This window comes from Eschrichtius robustus, chromosome 15, assembly GCF_028021215.1.
Source record: "Eschrichtius robustus isolate mEscRob2 chromosome 15, mEscRob2.pri, whole genome shotgun sequence".
Classification (NCBI taxonomy): domain Eukaryota; kingdom Metazoa; phylum Chordata; class Mammalia; order Artiodactyla; family Eschrichtiidae; genus Eschrichtius; species Eschrichtius robustus.
The window spans coordinates 15,783,128-15,809,354 of NC_090838.1; the positions used below are offsets into that span (position 1 = coordinate 15,783,128).

The 26,227-nt window shown below is 38.0% G+C and overlaps 1 protein-coding gene across 4 annotated transcripts in view; it reads right to left on the reverse strand.

Moving 5' to 3' along the window:
- The window catches only part of LDAH (lipid droplet associated hydrolase), a 94,180-nt gene that overhangs the window by 37,559 nt on the left and 30,394 nt on the right, over positions 1–26,227 (reverse strand). For 3 of the 4 annotated variants that reach the window (XR_011076582.1, XM_068564553.1, XM_068564555.1), the window contains exon 4: positions 22,176–22,345. Coding sequence is in view for 3 of the 4 variants with exons in the window: in XM_068564553.1 (XP_068420654.1) it covers positions 22,176–22,345 (170 nt within the window). In the remaining variant the exon portion in view is untranslated. Of the gene's footprint in view, positions 1–22,175; positions 22,346–22,619; positions 22,778–26,227 lie in introns of those variants that run through there. The other variant, XM_068564554.1, reaches the window with a different exon arrangement.

Sequence of the window (26,227 nt, forward strand, 5' to 3'; positions counted from 1 at the left end):
ATTAATAATAAATTGAGAATTAAAGTGCACTCTGAAATCATGGGAATGTACTGAAACAATAAGGAAGTTCTAATGTGTACTCTGAAGGCATCATTGCCTCTCAAAAATATAAGAAAACCAAAGATTGTTTATCACAACTAATAGTTGATGAGACTGGTTTTCCTCTCTTGCCTTTGGAGAGCAACAGTTATTACCTGTTGGGTGAAACTTATACTTTTCCTAGATACCATAACAATAATTTCAATGAAATTTATAGTCCAAATATGATAGGTTAAGGAACAGTAATAAAAATTTCTTTTATTCATATAGACACCTATTGGCAAAAAAATCACTGAGGTCAAGGAAGTATACCCAATTTTATAACACAGCTGTGCAGAGAAAGTTTCCAAATCTGTGTACATGACAAAACGTTTTCTTATGTTACTGTCTCATTAAAGAAAGAACTTCTAGGCTGGCCAATTCATTCTACTCTAAGGAAACATTTTTATATATTTCACATTTTCATTTGAAATCTGAGTCAACTTTTGATAATGAAGCACAACCATGTTTTCTTGACTAGTATGGGAAAGCAAATATACACAGTGGAACTTTTTATACAGGGTACGTTTGGGGAATTGGAGACAGTATTTTGATGTTTATTTTTCCTGAATTTATTATTATTATTAATCATTTTCCAGAAAGGAAGTTAGGAAACAATTTGAAGTATAGCCATAAAGTAAGGAGTATGATGTTCAGGTGTGGTTTTTGTACAACCTGTTTCATTAAATAGGCATTTTATTTTTAAACACAGTAAAATCTAAAAAATATCTTCAATACACTTATACTGTTCAGATAGCTTATTTTTCTGGGGTGCGGCAATGATGCCTGTGTGTTATGACTAAATGAAGCCATGATAAACAGTACTTCAACGTCTTTGAAAGAATGGCATCACTGCTACTTTCCCTATTTGCTTATCAGCTGAGCCCACCTGCTGCAGTAATGGCAGGGTACTTCCCTACTATAACAAGCTGAAAACAAGAAAACATAGCACATAGTTTTTTTCCTTTCGTATGACTGCCAACATTGTTAAGACATGTCAGAGAACACGCAATATAAACCAGGCAGCCTTCAAAGATAAAGCTGTTAGTAGTCAAAACGCAGACCTAGGAATAATCCTAGTTTAGTTTCTCTCTTCTCCCCAAAAGGCCATGTTTTCCTCTCTTTAGGATGAGACTATTCAGCTTATTTAATCATATGTATTCAGTTTATAAACTGCAAATTCCATTCTATTTTAATGACCAAGAGCTTGCTTTTTGAGATCTTATATTGTCTTAACAATTTCATACATTAGTAAGACAGGAATATGCCCCACAGTAGGGAACTGCTTAGAATAACAGTAGTAATGATAGCTTACTATCTTCTAGGAACTAGGCTGATGTACTTTATATACATAATCTCATTTAATATGCATAACAACCTCATCAAGTAAGTTTCTTCATTCTATAGATGAGAAAAGTGAGGTTTAGCTACTAAATAACAAAGATGAAGTATGGACCCAAGGAGGGTAACTTCAGAGCCCATGCCATTAACCATTAATTACACCATATACTTGTAGACAAAAGAATTTCTTAATAATTATTATTGTTTGGTGACATACTTGCAGACAAAAGAATTTCTTAATAATTATTTTTGGTGACATAATTCCCTGTGGTTTAAACAACTGCTACCATTATTGCTAGAGATAGGCCAATATTTACAAGTGTTTCAAATCATTCAGCTTCAGAAATAACGTTAAATCCTAAGAAGGAAGATCCTTCAAAATTGATACTGAAAAAAAATTATGCCACTTCAATATGTTTTGCTTAAGATAGATGGCATTCATGAAACTGACCACTTTTACCATTTCCCATTCATGTGAATCATACTCAGATCTTCTGGGGCAGAGATTTTTCTACACTTTAATTACCTGAATGTAAAAAAAAAAAAAAAAAAAAGCCATTTCATGCATTTAATCTACATGTCAGGGTTGCTAATTACAAGGAACGCTGCATATTTGCAGAGATATTTGCAGCTTTCTCTGGGTTAATAATGGCAAAGCTACACAGAATCTGAAAGAATGGCTTTGCTGATCAAAATACTGTTATTTGGCAATTCCTTAACCTTGGAGCTGGAATACTCTGTGTGAGTCGGGAAGCAAGAAACATGATTATTTGACAATGGGGTTGGGACTTTTCTAAGTTAGAAACTCCAGTCTTTAAAAGCTTAAGCCACTTGAGAGGGAAGAGTCGTTCACTGGGTTTACTGATTGTTTGTTAGTTTGTTCATTCATTAAAGATATATTGGCACCTACGATACACCAGATGCTGTGGTGAGTGCTGGAGACAAAATGGTGAAAGAGCCTCTGCTTTTAGAGAACTTAAAGTCAAATGGGAGAGGTATCTACAGTAACGCACGATAGGTACCAGGCTACGGGAAATAAAGAGTACCATAGAGACATATAAAATGGGCACGAGAAGCCTCTTATTCACTGTGGCGTATGTCAACTACAAATTGGCATTTTCCATTGGCACTTGCCATCTACCTCTACAAGGATTAAATCATGTGCTGCTGCAGCTGCTGACTTCCAACACCCCCTGAAAGGAGTTCAGGGTACAGAGCTGAAATGAGGCACTCTGTGCTCTGGGAAAAACTGGCAGAACAGGTCTTCAGATAGCTAGATATTTTCAGGAGCTGATTTTATGAGCCCAGTTCTTGTATCTCCTAATAGCTAGAAAAACACTAAAATCCTTCATGGTGACGTCTGCTCCTTGTGACTAGCAGTAACCTTCACGAGACTAGCAGAAACCTTCTGCAAAAAATATGTGCCTGATTGTATGTACTCCCCCATCAACAAAATCACATATATACCTTCCCCACTACCTCTTTGGAGCAGTTTCTCAGAGCTACCTGGGATGCTGTCTCCCGGACTATAGTCCTCATTTTGCCCCCAATAAAACTTAACTCACAACTCTCATGTTCTGCAATTTTTTTAAGTTGGCACCTTGGAACCTTTGAAAAGGGCCATGGAAAGAGAAACTGTTTGACAAACATTCACTGAATATCTACATAAGCAAAGTGCTGATGACAGACCTCAGGGTTATCCAGGAAATCAGTAAAGAAGATTCTTCCCTGTTTAACTTTGCTGAAAGACACTGTGAAATGTATACGCTTCAGTTCCATATACTAAAATACCACTTTCATACCTGTACGAAGACCAGGCAAAGGTATCCATCACAGGGCTTCAGACTAGGGAGAGTGAGACAATGAAAGGGCCCATGGCAGAGACACACACTGGGTGCAGGCCAAAGCACCAGACAAGGGATTTCCGTCACAGAAGCTGCCCCAGTAAACACTCCTAGCTTCTCAGAAGTCAAAAGGAAGGCACAAAGTACGGCAAAGTATGTCCCATTTTATCTGACAGCAGGTAATTCCAACAGTTAGGGAAGCTAAGACCCCGTGAGATACAGATTAAAACTTGGGGAAAAAAGCAGTTAACTCACAACAAAAAGTTAGGCCCAAATAATTGAAGAAAGTCCATAAACCCTAATACCAGCTATGATAATGAAACAGGTAAGAATCTCTCCTTTCAATTCAGGAAAAAATAAAGATGTATCAGAGATGTACATATCTTAACATATCTTTTCCCTCACAGGTCTCTGAAGGGGGTGCTTCCTCTCCCACTGTCACCCAGACGCACCAGCTTCCTGAGGGTAGCAACCACCCTGGTGCTACCATGATAACTCCTAGGCTTAGCCAAACACTGCACTAGCTCCTGAGTCTTATTACCTCTGCCTCACTGGGCTTCTGAGGCCTCAGCTTCTACAGAGCTCAGAGAGTGGCCAAATGCCCCTGGGGAGGCCCTACCTTCACTAACAGGATTGGCCTGCATTCCCGAGAGCCTTTAAACATCTCTGCCAACTGCCAACTGTTACGCTGCACTTGACATACAAATATGATAGTCACTAATTTATCAACTAAAAATGTCCCATGGTATCTGAAAATACTGTATGATGAAAATGGGAATCATATACTCTGTTACCAGTTCAAATATTAGCCACCAACTGAAAACATTCATTCACCTCAAAGGACCATGATATATTTAACTAACTCTCAAATAGTTCAGAAAGAAATATTATATATATATATATACATATATGTATCACTTAATATGTATGTGTACACACGCGCACACACACACACACACACACACTTACTCTCCCTACCCCCCTCATACATATGTATGAGAGAGAGAGAGCAGTAGGGGGTGGAAGAGGGAGAGCAAATAACACGTAAAATGAGGTAAAATATTAACAACAGTAAATCGGGATAAAGTGTATATGGTGTTCTATGTACTATTCTTATTCTTGCAACTCTTCTGTAAGTTTTAAATTATTTCCACATAAAGTATTAAAAAATAAAGTACAGTCCACCACTGCCCTCTATCCCCCAGCCATGGCACTTCTAATCCCCGTATCTTGCTCCACTTTTTATCAAGGCAGTCTCACCTTTGAACATATTGATTTTTATGTTTATTACCATCTCCCTTTAGCAGACTATGACCTCTGAAAGGTCAGGGCTTTTTTCCTGTTTTGATCATGGGTGCCTTCAAGTCCATACCAGGTGCTCAGTGACAGTGCAAGGACACAGCACACTGAATAAATGAAAGTCAGGCTAAGGGGCAGGGTCTCCAGGTTGACTGCCTCATCCAGTACCCCCAGGCAGCTCCTCCTCCGGAGCTGCACCTCGGGAATGGAGGTTTACTGTGTACAGAAGTTGAAGGAGAGAGCTTTCCAGGCATAGGGAATGGCTGGGGAAAAGGGCCGTCAATGGAAAGGAGGATTAAGTGAAAGCCCAACATGAATACTGACACTCTCACAAGCAAACACCAGCCTCTCATGTTTCACTTAGATGATGCTGCTCTCAGAGGCAGGAGATTTGAAGATTTTAGGGGGAGAAACTGGATGGCTCTAGAGAAAGAACATACTAATAGTGACACTGGGAAACAACACCAAAAAAAAAAAAATCAGGACCCCTGTCCCATGACCCTGCGGTGAAGCTGCCACGCTGACAAGGCCCACTCCCCCACACAAACCTCCTAGGATTTCCAATGCTTCATTCCTAAATGCCAACAGATAAAAAGGAATGTCAGACATCTGAGAAACCTTCTATTATAGATCAACATAAGCAAAACGTGAAAAAGAAAATTCAGAATGAATAGAGACAGTGCAAGAATACAGCAAAACCCCCCAAATTTGCTCTCCTCAGAGAGAGAGAGGGAGAGAGAAATACCCATGAATAAAAAGGATTCTACAAAAAGGGAACAAAGAACAAGACATTATCTTAGAAATTGTTTGTATGAAGGCTTGAAATCAAAAGTTTAATTAGATGCATTCCAAGATAAGGCTGGGAAAAATATCCATTTCTCATCGTATAGAACTTTAAAAGAGAAGAGAAAGATGAACAATGGAAAAATGAAATAAATCAAGAGAATCTTTTCTGGAGGTTTAACACATGAATAATCAGAAAACAAGAAGAGGGACTTCCCTGGTGGCGCAGTGGTTGAGAATCTGCCTGCTAATGCAGGGGACACGGGTTCGAGCCCTGGTCTGGGAAGATCCCACATGCCGCGGAGCGACTGAGCCCGTGAGCCGCAATTACCGAGCCTGCGCGTCTGGAGCCTGTGCTCCGCAACAAGAGAGGCCGCGATAGTGAGAGGCCCGCGCACCGTGATGAAGAGTGGCCCCCGCTTGCCGCAACTAGAGAAAGCCCTAGCACAGAAACGAAGACCCAACATAGCAATCAATCAATCAATCAATTAATCAATAAAATAAATCTTTAAAAAAAAAAAAGAAAACAAGAAGAAAAAAATACAAGAAAAGTTTTCAGTACGTAAGGATGCCAGTTTCCAGATTAAAAAGGATAAAGAGTGCAAGGAGTATCATCACAAAATATAATGGGAATAAAGTGAAGATTCTAAAACTGTCCAGAGAAAAAACAGGTCACATAAAGAATAAAAAACTCGAAAGGGAATACTTCTCAGGGCAAAGCCGGAAGAACTGGAAGCTAGGCCGCAGTGGTGATGGTGGCCATGGGGAGTGGGCGTGGCAGGCTAGCCTACTGCAGAGCCATCTGCCTGCCAAGAACAATTAGAAAAGATGGAAAAAGCATTTTTTTAAAGTGTCTTTGGAAGCATCAAAGGCAGAGGAGATTTGAAGGGCCAAAATTCTAGAGAAAAAGGAAACGTTGAGAGGTGTGCTGAAACAGTTCTTCTCAGTTATTTACCAATTTGCAAGCAATGGCTATAAGGCCAAGAAGCTGAACAGTTTCTGAAAATCTTCTGTGGCTCAAGGGTCAAAACTTGGGCGTTTGCTGCCCATTAAAGAGAAGGCACCTGGGCTCTCAGTGGGAACTACTAAAGGGTTACCCCTTAGAAGCAGTGACGAACCAGGCCTCACAAAGATAGTTTTGATTCAGTCCAATTCCTTATCACATTAAAGTGATCGATCCTCACTATAACTGCTAGTCAAAAGCAAAGGTAGAGCTTCACTGGTGGCGCAGTGGTTGAGAATCTGCCTGCCAATGCAGGGGACGCGGGTTCGAGCCCTGGTCTGGGAAGATCACACATGCCGCAGAGCAACTAGGCCCGTGAGCCACAACTACTGAGCCTGCGCGTCTGGAGCCTGTGCTCCGCAACAAGAGAGGCCACGATAGTGAGAGGCCCACGCACCGCGATGAAGAGTGGCCCCTGCTTGCCGCAACTGGAGAAAGCCCCCACACAGAAACGAAGACCCAACACAGCCATAAATAAATAAATAAATAAATAAATAAATAAATAAATAAATAAATAAAAATCTTTGACTTTTTTAAAAAAAAAAAGCAAAGGTAAATCCTCTCTGGAGGAAGACAGAAGCCTCATACTGTCTTAATAATTTTTCATATATAATGTCAGGTATTCAATTTAAAAAGAACCTTACCAAGCAGTGATGGTTTATTTTCTGTGTCAACTTGACTGGGCCATGGGATTAGCAGATATTTGGTCAAACATTATTCTGGGTGTGCCTGAGAGGATGTTTTGGATGGGATTGACATTTGAGTCAGTAGACCTAGTAAAGAAGACTGTCCTCCCCAGTGTTAGTGCGCCTCATCCAATCAGCTGAAGGTCTGAATAAAACCGAAAGGTTGAGGAAGAGAGAATTCCTTCTGCTGACTGCCTTTGAGCTGGGACACTGTTTTTTTTCCCTGCCTTTGGACTCCAACTGAAATACTGACTCTTCCTGGGTCTCGAGTTGGCCTGCTTTTGGACAAGAACTTACACCATCGACTCTCCTGGGTCTCCAGTTTACTGACTACAGATCTTGCCTTTGTCAGCCTCCATAACTGTGTTAGCCAATTCCTTATGGTTAGTCACTTTCTATGTATACACACATCCTATTGGTTCTGTTTCTCTGGAGAACCCTGACTAATATACAAACATACTGAGGGACAAGGCAACATGACCAAAAACAAAGAAGGAAAAAGCAGAAAAGAAATGTAACTACAAGAGGCTTAGACACTAGAATTATCAGTTATGATTTTCATTTATTTTTATTTCAGATATGTCACCTCTGAATTTTATTTTTTAAGAGTAAAATTGTACTTTAAAAAATTGTTGACAGTACAAAGGAGAATAAAGTCAGACATGAACTTCAAATTAACTGTGATTAATATGATCAAGAAATTAAATGACAAGGGCTTCTCTGGTGGCGCAGTGGTTAAGAGTCTGCCTGCCAATGCAGAGGACACGGGTTCGAGCCCTGGTCCGGGAGGATCCCACATGTCGCGGAGCAGCTAAGCCCATGTGCCACAGCTACTGAGCCTGAGCTCTAGAGCCCGCGAGCCACAACTACTGAGCCCACGTGCCAGAACTACTGAAGCCCGTGCGCCTAGAGCCCGTGCTCCGCAACAAGAGAAGCCACTGCAGTGAGAAGCCCGCGCACCAGAGCAAAGAGTAGCTCCCGCTCGCCGCAACTAGAGAAAAGCCCATGCACAGCAACGAAGACGCAACGCAGCCAAAAATAAATTAATTAATTAATTTTAAAAAAAAAGAAATGATGAGATGTAGAATTTAGGAAATTTTAGGAAATTTAGAATTTTAGGAAATGGTTAATTATAATAATAATAAAATGGAAATTCTATAAGCAAAAAATAGAATGAATGAAATGGAGAATTCAACAGATGGGTTTAAAAGGAGTTTATACACAGCTGAAGTGAGGGTTAGTGAACTGGAAAATAGGGCAGAATAACCAGATTGAAGCAGGGAGAGAAAAAAAGAGTTATTGTGTGAAAGTTACACCTTAATTTTAAAAAAGAAAAGCTCAAAGATCTAATAGGAGAATCAAATAAATATGCAATGCCTGTAATACAAGGTAGAATTTTGAGAAAAAGGGTTATAAAGGAAGGACAGTAAAAATAACTGGGAAGAATCAGGAAAGAGTTCACACAGAAGTTTGCACTGAGATGACTTGAAAAGGTGGATAGACGCCATCTGTTAGGTGGTGGCAGGAAAAACAGAAAGGAAGTGGGCAACAAGAAATAATAATAGTTAGGAGGAGTACCAGGTATGTACAGGGCAGGCGTAGGGACTGCGACCGAAGGGGACAAATTGAGGCCATCTCCCTCAGAGGACCTTAAGGAGAACTCCCCTGGCACCCAGATAATCAGAATTGTCCCTAAGATTTTATGAAATCACTTCTGAATCACTATCAATCAACATTTGTGTAATATTACTGAAGTCCTAGAACCTTTCTCCTCTGCAATAGGCACAAGAAACTCCTCAGCATTTTTCTGAAGGTAGTAGGTTATGAAAGAGGAAATTCAGGCTGAATCTCTTAACACTCAGTTTGCCTTATACAGAAGCTCCCACAACTGTACTGGTGAGGAGATAAAATTATTTGTTGAAATGGAGTTTCTGGACTGTCTACAGACTTCATTCATGCATGTTTCCTCTGGTCTCTGTATGACTGATAATGGGAAATGATTTACTGTCTGGTTTCCTAGGAACAGGTTGTCAGAAATGACACTGGCTTCAGTCTTTATCCGTTTGTCAATATACCTCCCTGATACCTGATAATCTGGCTTCTTCCCAACCAAATACAATTGGTCTGAACTGGCTCAGAATGTAAGATCTCAAAGCAACCACATTTCATTCTTGTGAAGCATCATTTAGTGCCTGCCAGGCTTTTTCCACTTCAGGGAATTTTTTGTGGCCTACATTGCATATTGTTCACAGATTTTCCATACTAGCAAGAAGGGAGGGTAAAACAGCCTCATGTACACAGGGTAACCATGTTAAAGAGTCTTTTCCTTCCTTAAAGATCATATTCATAGTTCTCATCTCCACAAACTGATAGGCCTGAAAAGAATCTGCTGGCTGGAATCAACAATAGCCACACAAAAAACAATTTCACAGAATTCTGCTCATCTGTTTCTACTTTCTTCTATGTTATCTCTTTCCTGACTGCTATGCTCCGTCCACCAAGGCTCTGAGAATCTGCTCTTCTGTGAACATCCAGTTCACTGGCTTAACAAGGTCTAAATGTAGCAAGGCACAAGCTGTATTTTTCAGACCTGTATCCATCCAACTGCCAGGGTATTCACAAAGACAACATCTCTGCCTTAGCATGGGCCACTCACTCACTCACACCCCAGACCCTCTTGAAGTCCTAGCCACTCTGAAACCTGTAGTCCAGTGAGATCTGAATAAGGTCTGCGTCACCCCAGCAGTAGGATGAATGAAGATGCTAATCCCAACCTGTGGTTTTGTTATCACATTCAGATAATGATCGTGAGGCAGGCCATCAAAATATGTACCTAGCGACAACCCAAATTATTCTGTGAAGGGGGGGAAGGCAGGGTTTATAAAAAATTGCAAGGAAGGAGAAAAGCCTCGCTAATTGAGTAGAGTAGGATGAGTTAAAAGGCTAGGACGGCTGCTACTGCCGAAGATGCTGCTACCGACCAAGGGCCACTGCTGGTCTCGGGGGTGGGTTTTCCTGCAGAGAAACCGTGAAGAGCTGACATTACATTACCCTTTTACTTTCCCCTTGTGATTGTCGTCTCTTGCTGTGTAACAAGTTACTGAAAACTTTATCTCTCCTGAACAAACTTTCTGTTATGAAGTCATAAAATCAAACTGCTTTTTAAAAAAGGAAAGGAAATACATAACCATTAAATCATTATAAAAATATATGCCATTAAAAGAAATTTTAAGGACAAAAAATAAATAGAAAAAAATCACTCCAAAACTCACCACTCAAACATAACCACTGTATTCATTTTGGTCATTTTATTTTCAAGCTTGTAAATGTATGTTTTCTTTGACATACAGCTGTACTCTATATTCTCTTTATATTTTAACATCCTTAATATTCTACAATTAACTTTCATGTATTACAATGTCTTTTGAAAATATAATTTTAATAGTTGCAAATTCCATATTCAAACTTTCCTTTAGAGTTGGACATTAGGATGTTTACAATTTTTTTGATACAATAAATAATGTTTGTACACAAATGTGTTCTTTATTTTTGAGATTAGTTTCTTAATATAGATTCCAAAGAAAAGAATTAGTAGGTTCAAAGGCTATGAACACTTTTTATAGGAACTATTTTTTTTCTGGTAACACATGATCATTGTAAAAGAGTAGAAACAATGTAGAGTCTCCACCTCCTATACATACCCTTACCTCTAACCCCCAGAGATAACCACTGTAAGCCACCTGGTATTTACCTGTTCAGACTGTCTAAAAATACATAAAGAAGTATACGCATACAACACTGAACTTTTTCAGTTAATAGGCAGACATTATTAACTACTACCAGACACTAGTTTATTAAGCACTGTGTCATACATTGTGCTAAGTACACATTTTTTGATAGACTTTATTATCTAGCTCTTCTTCAGTGAACTATCTGTTCATGTCCTTTGCACCTTTATCTGAGAAGTTGCTCTTCTTTTTACTGATGTCCGCAAATTCTTTATAATAAGAAATTAACTTTTAGCCTAGTGGCTAAGAACATGGACTTTGGAGCCAAACAAATGTGGATTCAAATCCCAGCACAGCCTTATTAGTTGTCTACTTGAACAAGTTACTTCTGTCCTTCTAAGTCTCAGTTTCCTCACGCATAAAATGGGAAAAGAATAACCCCCTTCAAGAGCTGTTGAAAGAATAAGGTCCTTAAATTATAATTATAGTAATATAATAAATAATAATTATAGTAAAACAGTTAATAATAATTTAACCTTTAATTATGCTAAATATCTATAAGGGAATTAAGTATCTTAAATACACCCTAATAAATAATAGTGCAAAAATATCCCACATTTTCCTTTTTTTCTTATTAAATAAAAACAAAATTGAAAGGGGTATTGCATTATCCTCTCTGGTCTAAGCATGAAAACTCAAGGAACAAATTAATTACTTTTAAAATCATGAACTCTTACATCAAATTTCTTTGTAACAAATTATTCTCAGACCCACTGGTACCTTTCTTTAAACAATTTCACATTCTGTTTTAAGAGGCTACTTGTTGTTTTATAAAAGCAATTTGTGGTAAGTAGGTTATGTCTCTCTGGATACTACAGCAATCCTCAAAGGCACATTTGCTTTTTTTTACTGCTTTTCCTACCTGCCTGAAATTTACAAATATATTAACTTTTATAATTGGAAAGAAAAGCCTCTAATTTAAAGAAAGATCTCACAAACCAATTGTAAAAAGACATTCTGGGGACTAAGAAAATCTGAATATGAACTGTATTAGATAATATCAAAGAATTACCATTAATTTTGCTAGGTGTGATAATGACATGGTAGTTATATAAGAAAAAGTCCTTTTTAAAAGATGCACAATAAAGTTTTTAAGGGTGAAATATTATGAGGGCTGTAATCTACCTGAAAGTATTTGAGGAAAAAAAAAAATGAGGTAAAGATAAAATATTAGTAGCTATGTTCATCTAGATAATGGGTGTCTGGAGATTCATTATACAATTTTTTTTTTTTTTTCTGTTTGAAACTTTTCATAATAAAAATTTTAAATGATCAATTAAAAAAGATGTCTCTTTTTCCTTTCCATTGATATTAGCTTAGATAGCTATATTCATGCTTCTGTCAAGATGGGTTGCAACTGAAGACATATACCTTAAACTGCTTAAACACCTCTCCCAGGCTATACCTAAGCTTCACCCTTACAAGCTGGGGCACCAGTGATCAGCTAAAAGTCCACTTCTGTCATCAGGAGAATATTCTCAAAATTTGTTACAACGCCACATACACAACTACTTCAGTGCCTAAACACACAAAAATACCGACACTGGAGTTTGCTGGAATGCAGAGGGCCCCTACGAAACTTAAGATTAAGAACTTGCCCATAAAAGAGCAGGGCTTAAATCAGCTTCCACTGACAGACCTCTGCTACCTTGCTGCTTAAATCTTGGATCTTAAGACTTCAAAGAAATGAGAATGAAATATATGGTCCCATCCCAGGCTTGAATTATGGAAATGAGAAAATACGTCTTGGTCGTGCTGTTTCCCTATATCAACATTTTACTCAAGGGGGCTCACTGTGCTTGTGGATAAGGTCATAGGTGCAAAGAGCTAGAGAACATGAAATATAGAAAAGAAGATCTTTCTTTTAGAGAACTTGATAAGTATTCCTCCTGCTTCCAAGGAATAATATGAGAAGGTAGAGATGACATGTATGGAAAGACCGAGGACAGATTTAATTGTCCGTAACATCTCAGAATATTCTACATTCCAAGCTTTTGGAAAAAGTTCTAGTTCTCAAACTAGAGCATGCATCAGAATCACCTAGAGTACTTGTTAAAACACTGACTGGTGAGTCTCAGCCCTAGAGTTTAAGATTCTTAAGTCTGGGTGGGGCCCAATAATTTGTGTTTCGAACAAGATCCCAGGTGATGCTGATACTGGTTTGAGAACTACTGGCTCAGATATATGAATCAAATACCTTACGTCATCAAGTATACTCTACTCACAACTACTCCTGGGCCAGGAAGAGGTGGTGCTAAAATATGTTTAGGCAGTAAATGTAAGGCTTTCTCTGGCTAGTAGCCACTTCACATCATTTGTCCTACCTGTCCCTTCAAACACATCTCACTAACTCCCAATATATACTGGACCTTTGAGAGCATGGGGGGAATTTTCCATATCTAACAGTCTATCACGGATACACATATATTAAAATGGCTCAATATTTAAATCTGAAAAGTGTTCAGAAATTCTCAGATGAAATGCATTAGATAAAGTACTAAGTATTAACATGCATGAAGAACGTTCTATTATAAACCACTGTTTTCATTTTCTTGCAGCTTTCCAAAAAATTAGCCCTTTGTGGTGAAATTTTCCATGCTTGGTTTCAGCCCAAAGGTGATTTTTTTTTTTTTTTTGCAAAGTTTGAGAAAAATATATTAAATAGTTTTTGAGTTATGAAAAATGAAAAAAGCCCACACAATTTTTCCACTTTCAAAGCAATTTCAGGATCTTTTTTTAATATGCAGATAACTAAAAAATGGCTGAAGTTGAAAAGTTGAAACTTTCCATGTGTCTAATTTTCAATAAGGTAGTCTGTGGGTAATTCAGAAAAGATAATGTGTGTGTGTGTACACATAAACAGATAACATATATATATTTAAATAAATGCATAAGTGATTAGAAAAATAGCATTTCATCATATTCAGTACGAACTTTCCTCAGAATAGGAGATGTGTTGTTTTCTGAAATGGAAAGTCTTTCACAAACCCAGAGTGGCTGTCGACTGCCTGACCCCTGTGGTTTTCACACACTGGGGTTCACTAACGGGTTATGCAGACACAACTGCAGACTATTGTGCACTGTGTTTGCAGAATCTTCCAGTTCCCTTCACATTCGAATCTTCCTTTTGTCCCAGCTCAATTCTAGGATTCTGATTCACTGTCTTCGGAGTTTAACTTCTGCCCTTGGTCCATACCTCACTACCAGCTCCCTTGATCTTCTATGCTCCAGACACTCAAGACATGTTCTCATTTCTCCCAATTCTCTCTGACCTCCCCCCGAAAGCATTCACCCACTAACTGCTAAAACCCTCCTTGTGTATTTGAAGACCTCAAATCTTAAAGAAATAACAGTAGAAAACTTAAGTTTAGGTTAAATAGGTTTTGATGGTTTGTCAAAGTAACTTGCTCTAATTATTTATAATCATAACCTTCCTAACTAACTCGCCTGAAGGCTGATGATGGAAAAGTTAGAAAACAGAATAGAGAGTCCTAGTTCTGCCATTTACTAGCTAACTGACATATGGATAAGACACATAACTCCTTGGAACTTTGTGTCTCATCTGTAAAATGGGAAAAAATTAGGTTGTTAAATAACCTTGTTACATATGAACATGTTTTGTAAATTTCAAATGCATGTATAACTGTTAGTAATGACAATAACCTCAATTTTTAACTGTTTCAGGTTTCTGGGCTCAAATGAAGAACCAAGTATAAGGCACCAAAACACTTTTGCAAGGATGTGAAGATTAAGAAAAATCCAATTTTCCTGGTTTTCAAGTGTGCAGGCTTAAAGGACAAAGAGAAGGAAATCTGCTCCGATAAACATTTCTATTCCTTTTTCATTTTCAGCATCTCTCTCTCTGCATGGGTTATTCCCCCCAGCATATGCTAAATTCTCTCCCAATTACAGGGAAAAGATGTTCCCTTGACCAGCTTCTTCCTTAAATTATCTTCTTGTCTTCTCCCCTTCACTGGCCAATTCCTGGATCACCTAACTTCCTGCAAGCTCCTTCTCCCGTTATTGCACTAAAAATGTTCTCTTCCAGACCATTAATGGCCTTTCGATTACCAGTACCTGTTGGCAGACCTGGTTATGTGACTTGCTGTGTCCAATGCAGTATGAGGAGTGACAAATGTCACTTCTTCCAGGCAGAGGTTTTAGAATGCTGCATGTAGTTCACTATTTCCTTTTTATTCTCTGCCACGAGACTGGAATATTCCAGATAGAAGCTATTACTGTGTTACCATGGCATAATCTACTGCATCTTGACTAATCCACTAGTTGCAACCCACTGAAGTGAATACAGGACCCACTAATAGACTGCAGCCAACAGCGTGGAAAATTATTATACCTTTTGCCTTTTTCTCTGCTTCCTCCTCTTCATCCTCCTTTCCACCAAATAAAGTCACTCCCCTAATGTACATCTATGACCTGTTTCTTTTCTCTCTTAACAACTTCCCTGGGCAAATCCTATATATTGTCTTCATTATTTCTCATTTGGACTAGCAAACTTGCCTATCACTTGGTTGTTCACTTTTTACTCTATACTCTCTCTCCATTTTATTTTCCTTTTCAATGAGACATTAATTTACCCGATGAATGGCTATTACTATCACAGATCCTTCAGGGGCTCCTTGCTGTCCAGAAAACAGAGTGCAAACTCTCTTGCCTTTCCACTCTATCAGCCTAGGTTCTGCTGTCCCACTGCTCCCTTCACACACACTGCGCTGCATCCAAATCCGACCACCCAATGCTCTCTTCATGTGCCCAGTGCTAAAGCCCATTTCTCTTCTCTTCATACATTTCCTACCGCTTAGAAGGCATAGCAACCCCCACCCCGCCCAAAAACCCCATCAAATTCTGTGTATAAATACTTCTAAATACTGACTCATCCTTCCTCTGTTCAAATACCAGCTCTTTAATGATGCTTTTTTTGATCTTCCCAGTTACAAGCCATCTCTCTTTTTAAAACACTCAGAGCCTCACGGTACTTCCTCATTTTGCCTTTGGCTTCTTATCAATTAATCTAGGGACAGGACTCTGACAACAGTTACTCTGACAAATGAATTATCTCCTATTCTCCCCCCACCTCCAGATTATCTTGACTGCTGAACACAACTTAGTGACGTCATATAAATGTTTCTCACAAGCATGTCTAACTTTGCAGATACGCAGGTTCATCAGAATAGTGTAAGTACACCACAGGCTCAATGATCTCATTACTTCCAGAATATTTGAATTTATTTTTTTCCTAATTTAGATGAGATGTACTCCTGATTCAACACATACATGATCTAACATACTATTTTGACTCTTTCGGTAAAGTTTTTCAAGCTTCTCAGCTGTACCTGTGGTGTGTTTTGAGTCTCTAAAATTCTGAGTATGTACAACACCACTGGGGATCCCAAAAGAAACAAAAGAAAGTTTTTTTTTTATTGTTCTGAACAATAACAAAATCCATTTACTTAATTTTGTCAATTTTACTCTCGTATCTTCATTTAAGATGTGTTCATTCTTACTTGAGACAAAATTCTAACATGGTTATCTGTTTTCTCTATCTGCAGCAAATTAGTAGCAACAAAGTGTAAGTAGGGAAGAGAAATGGCACCTAACACTAGGAGAGGAGATGGAAAAACTATAAAATAAACAGACATGAGAATTCTTTTTTAACGAAGCACTATCACCTAAGAAATTTCAGGACATAGGCAAAATCCCTTTAATTGTATTTTACTGTAGTATAATAACAGTATCAAAATGATGTCCTTGAATCATTAGGGAAAAATTCTTCCATAATCAACCTACATTGTTGAAGAAGGCAGATAAGTAAAAAATATATTTTAGACAAATTTTTACCCAACTGGATAAAATAGTCTGGGGCTTAAAGGAGTCAGTTTAAGTAATCTGGAAATTTCATTCAGGGAGAAGATATTTTTGCCAACCAGACAGACAAAGGAAGGTCTATGTTATTGTGCATCTTCCCGAAGGAAGGCCAAATAACATAAAAAATTAAGTTTTGAAGGATATGATACCCCTGGAAGGGGAGGAAGTATTATCATTAAATGCCATATAAATTCTTAGAGGAAAATAATAGTTAAGTTACTTGAATTTCACTTCATGACTTAGTGCAGTGCCCAGTTAGGAACCGAGGGCTTTCACAACTACTGAAGCCCGTGCTCTGCAACGGAAGAAGCCACTGCAGTGAGAAGCCCACGCACCGCAACGAAGAGTGGCCCCCACTCACCACAACTAGAGACGGCCCGTGCACAGCAACAAAGACCCAATGCAGCCTAAAGTAAATAAATTTATTAAAAAAAAAAAAAAAAAAGAATTGAGCGCTTTCAACTCCCAACCTTGAACTTTATGCAATTTATTGGCAAAATCAGACGGAACATTTTAAACATACAGAGGATTGATGTTGAGGGAAAGAAGATTCTAGATAGTGGGGGTAAGATGATTACTTTTTTATTCCCATGTCACCCCATCTGCCCCAAATTGCTAGAACAGTATTCATGGGGTCTCCTACTCCTTGAGCTGCAATGTAATGAGTCACGTGGAGCTAGCTGTGAACACTCCAGGAACACGCCATACTATCTGGAGTCTCTGCCATCATCCAAAGGTTGAGAGAACCATCAGATATCTTTGTAGACTGTCTTTATATCCACAGCTAACATAACCGTACCCCACCCCTAGATTAAGACAGAGCCGAGGCTGGATCCTGGCAAGGCACTTTTCTCTCAGTTTCTACCTATAAAATTAAAGATGGGACTAGATTGTCTCTAAAAATCCTATGAATCTGAAATTGTGTTTATTATTTTAAGTCATGACAGTACTATTTAACAATCTTCCAATTATCTATTTTCTTAAGTTTCTTTTTTAAGTTCTTTATTCTGGACATTACTGTCACAATATATGAAGACTTTCTATAATTCTATGTTCCAAATTTGCTTAAAGAAACAAAATTTTTACTACCAGATTTTTAAGAGTCAATTATTTTCTTTAGCATATGAAAACATAGGTCAGACATTATGTCTAAAATATGCAGTAGGTCTCTTAAAATAATTTTAAGACCAAAGTTTCCTATAATTAGTTACAAAAATATTATAAAGAATTAAACCAAAATAAAACCAAATAAACCAGCTACTAAACTACACATATGTCCTTAAAATCTTATAGGAGTCAAATATTCCAGTAAAAATAACAGAGAGATGGAAACACAAGTTTCTTATTATCACACTTCATATGTTGTAAAACATAACAGCTAACTTATTTTTGGCAAAATGATTAGGGATTGCAACACTCTGGCTAATACAAACTTATTTGATTGTCAAATGCATCTTAGATGGAGTGTGTCGTGCTAACTTCAGGCATGCAGGCGCTGTGCCATCTTAGAGTAGCCCAGAGACACTGAAATTTCAACACTTCAGCTGGGGTCACACCACCAATATTAACTGGGCCAGGTGTTTAAGCGGGGCGGGGCGGGGGTGGACTTCAATAATGTAGTTAACTGAAACCAGATAAAGCTTTTGAGTAATAAAAAAATCATACAGATGTTCGCCCTCCTCCCCGGGTAACCTTTGTGGACAATTTATTGCATGCGTTATTTTCTACAGTACACCCTTTATAAGAAAACACACTTTCTCATGTCTCTCTGAAAACTCTGTGATCACAGTATGACTTATGTCTTCACAATTAGACTAGGTTAAGCTCATGTTTCATCTGCCTTTTTCCTTTTCACCACTATTCCTGCAAAGGTAAGAACACCTGAAAGCAGAGCCTTAATTAGAAAGTTATAGAGCTGAGGAAGCTATAAGAAGCTACATTAACCTTAAGACGCATTGTACTTCTTTCCCAACAGACACTGTGAACGCAAGCCAAAAAAGAGAGATGGGTTCAAAACAAATGTGTTGAACAACTGTTTTCAAATATGCATAAGAGAAATTATACATTACATGCAGAATGGATGTGGTGCAAACAAACAAAAACCAAAAGGAAAGATCTCTGATTAAGTTAACAAACTGAAGGACTCAGAAATGGTTACTTTCTTCCCTATGTTTAGAGTAGTGTATTTGTCAGGGTTCTCAAGAGAAACAGACTATATATATGGATATAGATAAAAGAACAGTTACTACAGTAATTGGCTCACACAATTATAGAGGCCAAGAAGTCCCACACAACATGCCATCTGCAAGATGGGAACCAGGAAAGCCAGTTGTATAATTCAGTCCGAGTTCGAAGACCTGAGAACCAGGGGAACAGATGATGCCGAAGGCTTGAGAACCTGGAACTCCACTGTCACAGGGCATGAAAAGATGGCTGACTCAGCTCAAGAAGAGAGAAAGAATTTGCCCTTCTTGGGAATTTTTGTTCTATTTGAGCCGTCAACAGATTGGATGATGCCCGCCCACAATGGTGAGGGCAGATCTTTTTTACTCAGTCCAATTCAAATGCTAATTTCCTCCAGAAAAGTCCTCACAGACACACTCAGAAATGTTTCACCAGCTATCTGAGTATCCCTTAGCCCAATCAACTTGACATGTAAAATTAACCACCACAAATAATAATGTTATTATTATTGCAAACATGCAAGTACTCTTTTTAAAACACCTGGAACAACTAATAGCCAAAAATTATATGTCATATCAGTTTGCAACATTTTATTTGACAGGACCAAGTTACTTCCTACACCAGGAAATAAATCCAGTATTTTAATTTATATATTGATATATACCTATATATCTACATGCTTGATGGTACATCACACAAGTGAAATCCTAACTGTAGTTAGTGGTGGGGTAGGCAGCCTCTGACATGGTCCCCAGTGATCCTCACCTCCTAATATTCATGCTCTAGTGTAATCCCCTCCCCTTTAGTTTGGGCTGGACCTAGTGATTTGTTTCTAACAAAGAGAATACTGTAAAAGTAATGAGATATCATTTCTGTAATTGGGTTACAGTCTGTGACTTCCATCTTGCCAGCAGACTCTTTCTCTGGCTCTTCTCCCAAACTTGCTCTCATGGGGCGAGTTAGAAAGGCCCACATTCTAAGGAACTGAGGGTGGCCTCCACCCAACTGCCAGTGATGAACCAAGGCCCTCCGTCCAACAACCCTTGAGGGAGTGAATTGAGGCAGATCCTCCTCAATTCAGATCTTCACATGAGACCACAGCCCTGAAAGACACTTTGATTACGGTCTTGTGAGATACCCTGAACCACAGAACCTAGCTAAGTTGTGACCAGTCCCAGGTCCACAGAAACTGTGAGAGGATAAATGTGTATTGTTCTATGCTGTTAAGTTCTGAGGTCACTTGTTACACACCTGTAGATCACTAACACAGTAGTTAACCTAATTACTGAGCCAGTGCTTCCAGTCATCTCCATTATAATAATAATAGCTAACACTTATATGGAACTTTTAAGTTCTAGGCACCATTCTTAATTCTTTATATAATTCCTCACAAAAATCCTTTGAAGAACATACTACTATCCCCCTTTTACAGATGAGGAAACAAAGGTACAGAGACTCAATAACTTGCCCAAGGTCACCAAGACAAAATATGACAGCAAGTATTTGAACGTAGGTGTCTTGTTTCTAGAGTGAGGACTTGTGGCAACTGTGCAAAGAGAACTGCTAAGGGCTAAGACTGGACACTATGGAAACAGTAACCTCATAACATGGTACCAGAGGAGCTTTAGAGGCACAACAGAGATTAGAAGCCATGCAAAATGCTAAAAACAAAAGGAAAGCCCGTTTTCTGATTAAGATGCCTTATCTAGGGGGAAAAAAACCAGGGTAGAAGCAATAATATAGTGAATGGAATGCAGTCTAGAATTTATTGAATTCACACTTAGAAATGAAAAATATACTTTCTGATACCCAGTGTAAGAAATTAACAGCCTCCATTTGGTATTAAAAACCACACCTAAGGAGGCTATAGTTGTACTTTTCCCAAAGACAATTAATTATAAGTAAGAAGTAAGTGTGTCAAGCTGGTGGGAAAAGAAGCAAACTCCTAGTGAGCTCCAAGACTCCACTGAAGATATTTTACCACATGGAGTGAGAAAAGTCAATATCCTAGGATAGGGAGATTCCAGGAAGGAATCACTTCCTATCTTGTATTCAGATTACCAGGTTAAATAGCACTCCTTCATGATCTCACACACCCTCTATTTACATAAGAAGTAGGTATCACACCTATGGGTTAGTCTGTGTCCTCCCTTAGACTTCAGGTTCTCTTACCTCAAAGACTATTTTATTCACTGGGATGTCTTCAAAACACAGCACAAGGCCTGATACATGGCAAGTGCTTAATATAAGTTTGTTGAATGAAGAAATAATTTATGTTGTGAATCACATTCATTTAATGGGTCATTTCAATGGTATATGTCAGTGAAAGTATGAGGTTTGGTTTTGTTTTGAAGTGTTGTATAGTTCACTAGCTTTCCTGGCACTTTAAATAGGTCTTTATATCTCCAGTGTCTCACTTAATATCTGGCACATAGTGGCACCCAGTAAGTATTTGTGAATGAATGAATGAATAAATGAGTGTCTCAAAAAGGCTGCCAAGCTATAGAACAGATAAGGATTCAGACTTATGACTAAATAAAGATTTAATGTTCCTCAAGAATAACTGTTTGCCTATCAACAATGGTGATAATAATAATTTTTCTTCCTTTTGAGAGGAGGCATGAATATTTGCATAATACTCTCCCTAGACAAGATTATTGCCTCAGCCCTAGTTGGTGACTGCTTTTAAATATTCCTTTACAGGGACTTCCCTGCTGGCCCAGTGGTTGAAAATCCATCTTGCAATGCAGGGGACACTGGTTTGATCCCTAATCAGGGAGCTAAGAGCCCACATGCTGCGGAGCAACTAAGCCCACGTGCCACAACTAGAGAGAAGCCCACACACTGCAACGAAGAGCCTGCATGCTGCAACTAAGACCCAATACAGCCAAAAAATAAATAAATAAATATTTAAAAAGACATATTCCTTTACCAAAGACAGCAAGTTGTATGTAACTTAAGAACTCCAGATAACCCTAGATTAAAAAGGATTTGTTCAAATAAAATACTGTAAATTAACTATACTTCAATTTAAAAAGAAGAGGCATTTATTCAGAAAATTCCTACCTCCTTCAGCGTTATTTTTTGAAATATTATGGGAAATGTATGAACATACACTCACACAGGCCCACAGTAATACAGAGATAAGGATAAAGGCAGCTGCCAAGTATCCCTCTCTGTGTTTTATTTATCAATTCAGTACGAGACAAAAAAGCAAAGGAAATCTGAGAGGATTTGTGTGAGTGCACAATCAAGCACCGACAGTCACCTCCTGAGGCGTACTTACCGGGAGCTCAGGGGCACGCTTCAGAACCTGAAGGGAGAAATAGCAGCCTATGGAATGGCCAATGACCACAAGTTTCATTTCCTTTGGCACATGAGTTCTCAGGAAAGCTAGTTTGTGTTCTACTTGACCACGGAGTCCATAGATGTCCTTAATTTCTTGAGCATTTGGATCTAAAAGAAAAAATATAAGTTATGTTTTCATTCAATAAGTGAAAGCAATCACTTCACTGGGGAAAATATCTAAAAAAAAAAAAACCCAATAACAATAGCAGTAGTTATCATTTATTGAAAGCCTACCATGTGCAAGCCACAGTGTTGGCACTTTATTTAAAGTATATCTACCAATCTTCACAACAACCCTGGAAGGGAAGTATTCCTATCTTCATTTTATAGATGAAAATCCCAAAGCTCACCGACGTTAGGTGATAGATTGGCAGTTACATACCTGTTAAGTGGGACGGGTGAGATTCAAACCCAGGTGTCTGTCCTCAAAGCCCATGAACTCTCAACTACTCCATGAACTACTACAGTTTAGGCTACTGGTTCTCAAACTTGAGTATGCATCAGAATTCTCTGTAAGGCTTGTTAAAACACTCATTGCTAGGCCTCACCATCAGAGTCTCTGATCCAGTGGGTCTGGGCTGGAGCCCGAAAATTTGCATTTCTAAGTTTCCAGAAGATGCTGATATTGCTGGTGCCAGGACCACACATTGTCAACCACTGGTTAGGCTAAGTTACATGATTAATATATAACCAAGAAAATCCATGACACTGCTTCATTATTTTAGATAATCTTTGTTTAAAGAAGTCAAGACTAAAAGGCATAAGTAGGAATGTTTTAAACTGTTCCTTTTAACCAGCACAGTCCTGACCTGAAATATCCTTTCTTCCTTTCACAAATGAACGTCTTTAAGATTCAAGATCTACTCAAAACTTTATCTAGCTAATCTTCAAGAAAAATAAATGAGCCTTCCTTTGTGTTTAACTAGTATTCACTTCTTATTATAGCACTTTATCATACTTGTATAACTGTCTGTTTCCTCCCTTCGACTGCGAGCTCCTTGAAGGCAAGGTCCATCTTTCATTTCTGTGTCCTCTGTGACTAGCACCCAGTAAATATTATTGTTGATTGAAAATATGAAATGACTAGACAATCTGAGGATACTGCCAGCTCTAATATTCTATGAGCAGAGAAAACTTCAGTAGGCTTTCCCTATGAACATATATACAACCCCAATGACAGGGTGTAATATTTCAAGATATCACAAGGTAGTCAATTGCCTTCTGAAATTGGAATCATTGGAACACTAAATTTCTTGCCTTCATGACTCCTGCAAGGTACTGATGCAAACTATAATAAAGGTACCCAAAACTCATTACGAAGAACTGCTCTTCAGTTTTATCTGTACATGCTGGTTTTCTTCCTTCAGTGCTCAGCTCCCCCTTGTTAATCTGGCTAACTCCTCTTTATCCTTCAAACTCTCAACAAGTGTTACCTCCTCTGAGAAGCCTTTTTATGATTCAGTAGATGAGGAGTAAAGTAGCTTTCCTTTCAGTTTCCACCACATCCCATGTTTGTCTCACCACACTACTCCTAATTTACTTCTGTACTTCCTGTCTTGCTTATCTCTTTCTCCAATGCCTGGCATACAGTTATTGAAGCGCTTTTTATTGAATTAATGAGGCTTAGTTCCCCATTTCAGTGGTACTACTGAAACAGGAGATTTCCCAGGTGAGACATGTTCTGCTTTAACCCTTCTTCCCAGGTGAGCCTAGAATTCATTCTCTATTTAACAAGGAAGTTCCCCATAAAACAGAATTGGGAAGAGACAGAATCTGGAAATTTGATTTTCGTAGGGCCTCTGATGGCTTCAAATCCAAGTTTTTATTTATTTAATATTCTATTTAAGTTTGAGTTGTTTATACTCCACTTCTCTCATATACCTTCTCTGATCACTCTACCCAGGAGTCATCATATTGTTCTGATACCCCAAAACAAATACCTATAATATTTGCAACCCAAGTTCTTTATTTTTCAAAATATACAGCTTTTGAAAATGTTGAAGTCTTCCTTTCATTGGGACAGTATGGTGTATTACAAAGATCAAGGGCGTTGGAGACAAGATAAATCTGGTTCTAACTCCCAGCTAAGCACCTTACTATGTGATTCCGTGCAAATACTTTGACCTCTGGCTTCAGTCTCCTCATATATAAAACAGAGATAGTAATTCTAGCCTCCGAGGAATGTTGCTTGCATAACACTTTAAAGCACATAGGAAGTGTCTGGCATAAACTATTTGAGAAATGAAACTTATGATTGCTATCATTTCAATTCCTGTCATTTAAGGCCTCCCTCAAATACACATTTATATGGTTAGAGCAAAGAGAAAGAAAATGAGCTAAATATAATAAACATTTAAAAACTTCATTGATTCTAGAAATAAGGTCCTAAAACATATTTCAGATGAACTTTAATGACCATTATCATTCAAATCATTACCGAAGTGAATATTTCAGAGGTAAGTCTGGCTTTACCTCTGGGAATTGCTCAGTAGATTTCCAAGATAAACACACTACTTAGTGTTTTCTGAAGTAATGAGATTAATGGGGAAAGTACTTTCTATAAATAAATAATCAATGATAGAAAATTTCAATGTGCTCTCTGGATATTATTTTACTAGCAAAAACTAAAAGCTAAAAGAATATCTATATACTGGACTGTATACTCCATACTTTCTCTCCTGTTATGATTTTAATATACTCTGAAAAAATTCTAGGAATCATTTACTTACTCTCCATAAAAATATTGTAAAAAAATCACATTCAATTGTATCACAATCAGAATGATAATATGGAAATGATTTATACCGTTCTTTTTATAGGGAAAATGTACTCCAAGTTACGATCAACTAAGTATATTTGGAAAGTAAACTGTTTCTAAACTGAAAACTGCCTGAATTGATAGATGGCAATCCAATTCATCAGTTCTTTATCAATATATGGTCCTGAATATAGTACTGACAATTGCCTTTTAGAACCCGAGCCTGTTTCTTAGACCCATCTCAATGGAATTCACTTCATAGATCATTTACTGATTCTGGAGTTTATTTCAAAAGGTATGTATAATCTGTTCCTAAGTAGTTCTTTGGGGAATTAAGTAATATCAGTACTTCACATTTACTTTTCATCTAGTTGTTCAAACTGATTGATCCAGTTATTAAAATTCTGTCAATTCTGGATCAAAATATCATGCATCCCTTATAGCTTCAGGACACAGGTAAATCTGATAACTATTATTTTCTTCCATTTCTCATGAACTAAACTGACTGCTCTGACAGAAAACAGTGACTAATTGGCCCATGATAATATTGAAAACACAGATATAAATACAATATACTCCCTTGCCTTCAAGCAGCTCACAGTCTAATAAGAGGAAACAGAAGTAGATAAAAACACTATTACAAAACACTGAAGTAAGTATAGCTCAAGCATTTCCTTGAGAAATTAAGAGGGTTTTATTGGATCAAAATAGAAAGGTAATGCCCCTTTGAATTCATAAAAAGTACTATGCCTTTCTCCAAATAAACCAAGAGAGATACCTGGAAAATACTATATACTACATGCACATTACTATAACTGTGTAATTTTAACTACACATTTGAATACTATCACAATGGTCTAAATTTAACAACACATATTTTAACAACGCACCCACATATATGTTTATCTAGATACACATTGAATATAAATGCATAAGTTTTACTATACATTGTCACACAAACAGTACTTACAAGTCGCCAATGACCACAGAGCCAACAAGACCAAAGATTAGTGCCACATGAGCCTTCTGCTAGGACTGAGTCTGCAGACAGAAACTCTCTAAATCTTACACCAGAATTTTCTCAACTAGTGAAGCCTTCCATCCTGCTCCCATCATTACTCCAAAGCTATACCTTAATAATAACTTTAATTATACAACTTACACGTGGAGATTAAAAGGCTAAAAATAGCACTTCCTATTTTAAAGAATGCTTTGAGCAAGACGAATATACA